At 46.3% G+C, this 8,949-nt stretch overlaps 1 protein-coding gene, 2 long non-coding RNA genes and 1 other non-coding gene across 6 annotated transcripts in view; 2 read left to right on the top strand and 2 right to left on the bottom strand.

The window, feature by feature from the left end:
- Window positions 1-605: 605 nt before the first annotated feature.
- Window positions 606-6,137, bottom strand: LOC123454236. Its single transcript, XR_006633228.1, has 3 exons — window positions 6,060-6,137; window positions 5,777-5,982; window positions 606-975 (listed from the first exon to the last, which is right to left on the bottom strand). It is a non-coding gene; the product is annotated as an uncharacterized LOC123454236 (long non-coding RNA).
- Window positions 6,138-6,250: 113 nt separating this feature from the next.
- LOC123454158 lies at window positions 6,251-8,554 on the top strand. The gene is made up of 3 exons (XR_006633199.1): window positions 6,251-6,330; window positions 6,804-6,863; window positions 7,165-8,554. It is a non-coding gene; the product is annotated as an uncharacterized LOC123454158 (long non-coding RNA).
- On the top strand, window positions 6,457-6,590 carry LOC123454368. Its single transcript, XR_006633334.1, has one exon. It is a non-coding gene; the product is annotated as a small nucleolar RNA SNORA13 (small nucleolar RNA).
- Window positions 7,472-8,949, bottom strand: part of Epb41l4a (erythrocyte membrane protein band 4.1 like 4A) — a 266,656-nt gene continuing 265,178 nt past the window's right edge. For all 3 annotated transcript variants that reach the window (XM_004652565.3, XM_045132757.1, XM_045132758.1), the window contains exon 23: window positions 7,472-8,787. In XM_004652565.3, coding sequence (XP_004652622.1) covers window positions 8,653-8,787 — 135 coding nt within the window. In that variant the 3' untranslated portion in view covers window positions 7,472-8,652. The remainder of the gene's footprint in view (window positions 8,788-8,949) is intronic.

The following is an 8,949-nucleotide window of genomic DNA, read 5'->3' as shown; positions in this document are numbered from 1 at the left end:
TCTGATATTTTGGGTATTATTCAATTCCCAGTGTTCTGGATCTTATTTGTCATCAGTCCTCTCGGTCGTCAGCTTGAACTCATCACACAGAATGTCACATAGCACTGTAAATAAAGATTCAAGGGAAATTTTCTACAAGTCCAGTGGTGCAGGGAATGCAGAGACATTCCTTCTAAGGTGAATGATAAGTTTCTGCACCTAGCTCCTCCTACCAAGAAAGAAGCCCAATGCCTAGTGGGCCTATTTACATTTTGGAAGCCATGTATTCCTCACTTGGGTCTATTACTCTGCCCCATATATCAAATGACTTGGTAAGTTTTCAATAGGGTCCGGAACAAGAAAAGGCTCTTCAACAGGTCCAGGCTGCTCTGCCAGTTGGGCCATATGACGCAGCATATCCAGTGGTATTTGAGGTGTCATGGCAGATGGGGGATGCTGTTTGGAATGTTTGGCAGGCTTCCATAGGTGAATCACAACAGAGGCCCTTGGAATTTTGGAGCAAGGTCCTCTTTATCAACTTCACACAATTATTCTCTTTTTGAGAAACAGCATGAGCTTTAGTGAAAACTCAACACCTGATGATGAGCCATCAAGTACCATGTGATCCAACTTGCCCATTGTTAGCTGGGTGTTACCTGACCCACCAAGCCATAAAGTTGGATGTGCACAACAACAATCCATCATCAAGTGGAAGTGGTAAATACATGACTTTGCTCAAACAGGTCCCCAAAACACAGAGGTTGTTGCCCAAATGCCTATGGTTGCTACTTCTGTTACAATGCATTCTGTCCCCAAACATACACCTATGTCATCGTGGGATGTGCCCTATGATCAACTGACTTGAGGAGGAGAGGACAAGGGCATGGTGTATAGATGGTTCAGCATGTTATGCGGGCACCTCCCAGAAGTGGACAGCTGCAGCATTCCATCATCAAATGAAAGCGGCATATATACGTGACCGAGCTTGAGTAGACCCTGAGGACACAAGTAAGTTACATGAAATGAAGTTGTTAAAATGCCTATGGTTCCTATGCCTGTCACAATGCCTTCTTCTGTCCCCAAGCACCTATTACATTACGGGGTGTACCCTAGGATCGACTGACAATACTAGCGCCTGGCCTAGAGATAGATCTGTATGCTATGTGGGCACCTCCCAGAAGTAGAAAGCTGCAGCATTACAGCCTCCCTCAGCTACAGCCCTGAAGTATTATGGTGAAGAGAAATCCTCACAATGGGCAGAACCTCATGCAGTGCACATGGCTGTGCATTTTACTTGGATGAAAAAATGGCCAGATGTGCAGGTATACACTTATTCATGGGATGTGGTCAATGGTTTGGCTGGACAGTTTAGGACTTGGAAGGAGCACAGGTCGAAAACTGGTGAGAAAGATACATGGGAAGGATGTATGTGGTTATACCTCTCTGCATGGGTGAAGAATGTACAGATGTTTAGGTCTTATGGTGGTGTGCCCCATAAACTTAGGTGTTCTGAATGGTAGGTTCCCAGCTGATGGAGATTTGGGAATTAACACCTCCTGGAGGAAGTGTATTGTTGGGGGTGGGCTTATGGGTGTTACAGACAGTTTCTCCTCGCCATTGTTTGCCACACCCTCATGTTGCTGTTGTCCACCTGATGTTGGCCAGGAGGAGATGTCCACCCGCTGCTCATGCCATTGTTTTCCCCTGCCATCGTGGAGCTTCTCCTCAAGTCTATAAGCCAAAATCAACCTTTTTTACCCCACAAGCTGTTCTTGGTTGGGTAATTTCTGCCAGCAATGCGAACCTGACTGCAACAGGTCAATGCTCATCAAAAGGTGACCTCATGGGCTGGAGAGATGGTTTAGTGGTTAAGCCCTTGCCTGTGAAGCCTAAGGACCCCAGTTCGAGGCTTGATTCCCCAGGACCCATGTTAGCTAGATGCACGAGGGGGCGCACACGTCTGGAGTTCTTTGCAGTGGCTGGAAGCCCTGGCGTGCCCATTCTCTCTGTCTACCTGCCTATTTCTGTATCTCTCTCTCTCAAATAAATAAATAAAAATAAAATATTTTTTTAAAAAGGTGACCTCAGCAAAGGATGACTTTAATAATTAAGTCGATTTTCTGACCCATTGTGTGAACAGCAGACAGCCTCTTTCCCCAGCTATTCCTGTCATTGTCCTATGGGCCCAAGAACAAAGGGCTGCTGCTGGCAGGGATGCAGATTACACATGGGCTCAACAACATAAACTTTCATTATCTAAGGCTGATCTGGCTATGGCTGTTGTGAGTGCCAAATTTGCCATCAACAGAGACCACTAGTTCTTGTTGTGACCAGCCAGCAACCTGATGGCAGGTTGATGACACTGGAGCACTTCCATCATAAAAAAAAAAAGGGGGGAGGGCTGGGGAGATGGCTTAGCGGTTAAGCGCTTGCCTGTGAAGCCTAAGGACCCCGGTTCGAGGCTCGGTTCCCCAGGTCCCACGTTAGCCAGATGCACAAGGGGGCGCACGCGACTGGAGTTCGTTTGCAGTGGCTGGAAGCCCTGGCGCGCCCATTCTCTCTCTCTCCCTCTATCTGTCTTTCTCCCTGTGTCTGTCACTCTCAAATAAATAAATTTTAAAAAAAGGGGGAATTTTGTCTTTTTTTTTTTTAATATATCCTTATTCTGGGTATGGATTTGCTTTTCCTGCATGCCTTCTACCAAAACTATAATCCCTGGGCTTCAGAATGCCTTATCCACCGTCATGGTATTCTACATAGTATTTCTTCTGGCCAATGGACTCACTTCACAGCCAGGGACGAGTGGCAGTGGGCTCATGCTCATGGAATCCCCTGGTCCCACCATCTCGAAGCAGCTGGCTTGATACAACAGTGGAATGGCCTTTTAAAGAAACACAGTGCCAAGTAGGTGGCAGTAGCCTGGAGGGCTGGGACAGGGTTCTCCAGAAAGCTGTTATGTTCTGAGACAGGATCCTATATATGGTACTGTTTCTCCTATAGTTAAGATTCACATCCAGGATTTCAGGTCTAGGAATCAAGTGATGGTAATGATATCACTTACCATTACCCCAACTGACCCATAATTCTTTTTTTTTTTTTGCTTTTGCTTCCCACAACCTTACACTCTATTGCCTTAGAGGTCTTGGTTCCCAAGGGGGAAGTGATTCTGCCAGTAGGCACCAAAAACACATTTCACTTAAGTGGAAATTAATACTTAACCTGTAACCACTTTGGGTTCCTGATTCCCTTGAGTTAACAGACTAAGAAAGGAGTTACAGTGTTATCAGGGGTGACTGCTCCAGATGACCCAGGTGAAATTGAACTGTTCTTCCACAATGGAGGTAAGGAAAAGTATGTCTGGACTTCAAGAGATCCTTAGTGTTACCATGTCCTGGGATCAAGGTCAATGGGAAACTGCAACCCAATCAAGACAGGTTTATAAATGAACAGATCATTTAGGAATGAACTATATATAACTCTTCAGGTAAAGATCTAAGACCTTGCTGAGTGTAATGGTGCATGCCTTTAATCCCCGCACTGGGAGACTCAAGTAGGAGGATAATTATGACTTGGAGACCAGCTTGAGACTACATAGTGAATTCCAGATCAGTCTGGGCTCGAAAAACAAATGAACAACAACAACAACAAAAACCCCCACAAGATATGGGGAGGTGCTAAAAGTGGAGGAAATACAGAATGAGTAGTAGAAAAAGGCATTTACAAATTCCAGGTCCATGTGACCTGTTACAGAAATGAAGATTGTAACTGTCATGAGGGTTTCTGTCCTATGTTAAGAGTATTTGTGCATATGTACACAACTATCAACATGTATTTATTTTTCTTTTCTCTATTATGTAATTAATATAAATTGAGATAACAGTAAAGAATTATTAAATGTTTAAATTATCAGATATTACAGATTATGCTTCCTCAAAGGACTTTGCCATGTGTTTAGGGGAAAGATTGTGCATTTCTGGTTGCATGTGGGATAGTTATATCAATTAGGTGGAATTAGGACTGTGTCATTGTCTTCATTTAGAAAGTAAGCATGACATATGGAGATATAGTTTGATGTCAGGTTGACAAGGGGAGGACTTGTGATGGTTAAATTCTGTTGTCAGCTTGATCAGATTAAGAATCTATAGACTCCTCTTGGGAAGGTTTCTGAGATTGCTTCCAGGAAGGATTAACTGAAGCAGGAAGTCCTTCCTCCATGGTGAGTCCTTCATCCTGGGTGGCCAGCCTCCAGGTGTTGGGCTACATATAAGGAAGCCCTAAGAGGACACAGTCCTTTCTCTGCATGACTGCCTGTGCTACTCACTGCTGAGTTCCTTTTACCTGGCTGACCCTCTGTTATTTACTGATATGTGCATCTGTCCTGTTTGGCTATCCTTCGTCAGCACTGGAACCAAGTTTTATCAGCCTTCTAGCATGGACTGGAGACCAGCAGCTATCCCAAAAGCCTTCAGTCTTGGAACCGATGAAGCAGCCAGCCTTGTGGACTGAGTTGGTGCCAAGTTCCTTGACTCTGAAGTCTGCAGACAGCTATTGTTGAACTGCCATAAACTAACCCAATAACTCTTCTTTTAATACCAATTCATTTGTGTTTTGTTTTGTTGGTGGTGGTTGTTTTCAAGGCACGTTCTCACTCCAGCCTAGGCTGACCTGGAACTCACTCTGTAGCTCTAGGCTGGCCTAAAACTCATAGTGATCCTCCTACCTTAGCCTCCTGAGTACTGGAATTAAAGTCCTGCTTAGGGTTCAATATGCAGGTCTCACAATATTACCTTTCATCCACTTATGCAGATGTCCATTTGTTCCATGGATTTTTAGATATCTAATTGCAGGTAGTACTCCACATGTCATTCCTCATGATGTGGGTATTAGCTTTATAGACTGGAAGTAATACAATGCAACACTCAGTGTTCTACAGAATACTTTTTACAATTATCCAGGATATTTCCTGCTCCAAATATCAGCCTTGTCCTAGTGTCCTGGATATCAATATTCATTCTATCTTTTCTTTGGGTTCACCTTCATTGCCTTTTGCTGGATGTAACATGGCAGCCATAGTTAGGAACACATCCCTTTCCCACTGTTTGGAAGATATGTTCCTGCCCTTGGAGTTTAGGATATCAGCAAGTCTCTGGCTGTCACTTTGTGTCCCCTCCCCCCACTCCGAGTTTTGGGTATGTCATAGCAAGCCACATTCTGGATATATTGCAACTCCAAATGTTATGTATATCAACTTTTACCCATTGAAAGGAGTATTTTCTGCACCCTTGTCCTAATTACAACTTGTGCCACTGGCAAAGATAGTACATATGGCTTACTTGCTTAACTTCCCCCTCCTCCTGTTCTGGTTATCTATCTTCTCAGTGTTCGGCTATTTCCATTGTGTGTCACACTGTAGCCAGTGTTCTGGAAACTTGCCCGCTCCCACTGTTCAGAATAATAAAGGACCTTGTCATATTATTACCCTGGTGATATTACCGTGGACATGGCATCATTATTGTTGACGATACATCATCCACCTGCGTGGATGTGATCTTGCTACTGGTGTTTTCCACATTTAGCTGTCTGCAGTGTTTGGATTACCTCGGCCTCCATTTTTTGTGGATCTTACACCTTCAGCATGCATATTATCCTTAGCCTAGTGTTTTACAAATCACATTTCCCTACCTCACAGTGGCTTGGTTATCTGGCATACATAAAATTGAGTTAAAAAAAATGATTTCCTATAAACCACATGCAGGAAAAAGAGGGAAGACTCTGCCAACATTATGATGCTACACACCCTTGGGGACAGAATATGTAGGATAGAGCCTGGAGCATTGCATGTTCTCAATAGCGTCTTCTTTGTTCGTTTGCTGTTTTAAGAATGCGGATCTGAACTCTTCCTCGCTAGAGACAATGAGCAGCACCTGCGGGCCCCCGGAACTGCGGGTCTGAGGTCCGTCCGGGCAACTCCGGCTGCTCCTCACCAACTGCAGGCTGTTGACCCTGGGAAGACGGGTGGTTAGGTATGCACACTGAGAAAACCTCCTTGTCCCCCGAAAAGCAGAAAACAAATCACAAACCTGGTCGCAGAAGCTCAAGGGGCTTCAGGAGAAGCCTGGCTGCAGCGTGCAGGACCGGCCCCGCAGCCCGCAGCCCGCGCGGCGCTTCCCCCTCCGGCCACGCGGCGGCAGGCGCGAGCGCGGCGCCGATGGTTCCGTCCGCCCCCCCCCGCCCCGCCGCCGCAGTGGGCGCTCCCGGCCGCAGAAAAGCCTCGTGGGCGGCGCCGCGGCCTTTCCGCCTCGTCCCGCCGCCCCGGCTCCGCTCCGGCTCCCCAGTGAGCGCGCCGACCCGGTAGGTCCGCCCGCCCCGTGCCGGGCCCGCCCGTTGCCCTGGGCGGGAGGATTTCACCGTTTCCACCGTGACTTGCTAAACTCGGTGTCGGCGGCCTCCTCCAGCCCCCGGGGCGTCTCCCGGCGTCGCCTTTGTGTTGCCCATTCACTTTCGGAAACTAGTGAATGCGGTGTCAAAAAAGGCACAAAGCAATGCTTTCGCAGCCTTTTCCTCCCCTTGGGCTCTGTGTCTTGGGCGCAGGAGCTGCGTAAGTGACATGCTTGCACACGTGTGTGTGTGTGCGCGCGCAAGAGTGAAGACGCCGCCGCCGGCCGTGACGGTTCATTTAACCACTTTCAACTGAATTGTTTGCTACCCTTAACCTTGTCTTTGGCATAGAGCTGCATAAGTAACAGTTCTTATGTTTGCACTAGTGTTTGTGAACTTGAAGGCAGCCTGTGCTAGACTTTAACTTTTTCTTTTTTTAAATTTAGGTGGAAGGCAGGTGTATGAAGCTGGTTGTTACGACCTGAATGGCACCCAGGAGCACAAAGGTAGAGTGGTAACAAGCTGTGTGGAAATTTCCCTTTAAGCGGCCCTCCGCAGTGTGTCAGTGATTCAGTTGCATTATTACTCTGTTATTCATTAAATTCACGGAAATGAGAGCTTGCCGGTCAGCTTTTGAGGTTTGACTGGTACTAGAGAATTAGTAAATAAATGCCCATCGTCATGGCTTTCCAGGTCCATTTGTGATCGCATAGCCCCTTGTGAAAAATCTCGGGCATGTTGGCATTTATTGTTGCTAAGATCTTAGTGTGGCCATTTACTGGTGAAATGAACTTTTCTCTCTTTTAGGTCGCCATGAGGATCTGAAAGGTTGATCTCGGGAACTTCTAGAAGTGTGAGGAGCGCTGCAGTGTCGCTGTTGGACAGATCGTGAGCGCGCATTTAAGACAGGCTGAGAAGAAACCTGTGCTGCTGCCAGCCTTGTGTTTTTTACAAGACAGCCAGAAAGTAGCTTCTGACCAAAAACATTAAGGGGAAGGTTTCCTATCACCCCTTCCCCTAGCAACTAAAAGTTTATGTGAAATCAGCTAAAATAGCAACCAGATTTATACCATTGCTATAGCCTTTCCCTTATCAAGAAAGAGCAAATAGTGTGTTCAGGCGTTCATAAACTTTATTGAAAGTACTGTAGTAGGAGCTGGGAACACAGTGAAGAACAAAGCACAGTTGATTGGAGGGAATCTCTTCCTTGTGAGTCCCCCGAGGCAGAAACCGACCTAGTTAGAGAAACCTGAGAGCAGAGTTGAGTGGAAGGGTAGGTGCCACTGCGAGGCGTGGGGGGAAATGGCCATGTACAGGGATAGGTCGGAAGTCCACTTGTCTGGCAGCCTTGCTGCTTTCGCTCTTCATCTCTGGTTTAGAGTGCTCAGTGAGGCTGTAAGGTGACTTGTAAGAGGTGGTCCTGTTAGGAGATGAGACCAGGCCACTTAAGGCTTGGGCTTTTTCACAGCAAGAAAATCCAGTAGAAAAGTAAAGAGAAGGTGGGCCAGTAGGATGAGCTGAAAAGTGTGCTTAGGATGATAGAAGCAAAATAAGATTAAGGCTAAAAGGAGGCTTCAGTACATTAAGAGCAGCCATAAGGACACTGGAACAAGTGGACACTGAAGTATAGGTGAGACAGAAACGACAGGGGGGAGTTGATGGCACCTGTGACTGTTACAGAGTAGTCCCTGTATATTGGAAAGTCGTCTGTACAGTGAAAAGACACTGGGTAGATATGACCAGGCACAGTTGGAGGGATGAGAGATCCACAGATACATGCCCCCCCCAAGAAACACATGACAAGGACACTTCTAAACAACACTTGACCGCGTTTTATATTGTCTGTAAATAGCCAGTGGAACTTAATGCCACAAAACAATATTCCAAAGGGTTGAAAGGCAGCCTGCATGTGATGCCCGTCCCGGCACGCCTCGGCACCAGCTGTGGAAAGAAGGATGCTCTCCTCCACTGCACACTCGTGCGTGGCTTGCTACGGCCCCAGAAGTCCAGTGTGCTTGCCAGAAGCCGCTGGTCTTGATTGAGGCGAACACTGAATTTGGTGGTTTGGGTTTCAGAAGAAAGTGGCATCGAGTGATTATTATCCTTCCAGTTCAAAAGCCCTTCAGCACAAGTATGCTGTAGTCAGGCCTTTAAGAGAAGCAAAAAAAAAAAAAAAAAAAGGCATCTTTTCATGTGCTGAAAAGACACGAGTCCAAGGTATTTGGGTAGTTCTCTAATTCACAGTTTCAAAAGCCCCGGTGGCCCCCACACCCTTCCCGTTCCCACCCCTGCTCTTCACTGGATCAGGTCTGTCTTGAGGCGTGTCGCTTGGATAGTCTTTATTGTTTTTGCTGTGTGCTTCCCAGTGAGGTTGCTTGTAGATAGCTGGGCTTTTTCTTCTATCAGGCTGTCTTTAGACCCATTTCTTCTCTAAAAATATTAAAAAATTGAGTCAAAATATAGCCACGTGAAGTATTTCTCTGTTTATAAATTTTTTTTTTTCAATAAAAGGAGAGCATGGTGGTGTGATTTGGTAATCCCAGCATGCATACCAAGTACAGATGGCAAGTACAAGGCTAGCTTGGACTACAC

Source organism: Jaculus jaculus, chromosome 13, assembly GCF_020740685.1.
Source record: "Jaculus jaculus isolate mJacJac1 chromosome 13, mJacJac1.mat.Y.cur, whole genome shotgun sequence".
Taxonomy (NCBI): domain Eukaryota; kingdom Metazoa; phylum Chordata; class Mammalia; order Rodentia; family Dipodidae; genus Jaculus; species Jaculus jaculus.
This window is presented reverse-complemented; position numbering and strand designations above follow the sequence as displayed.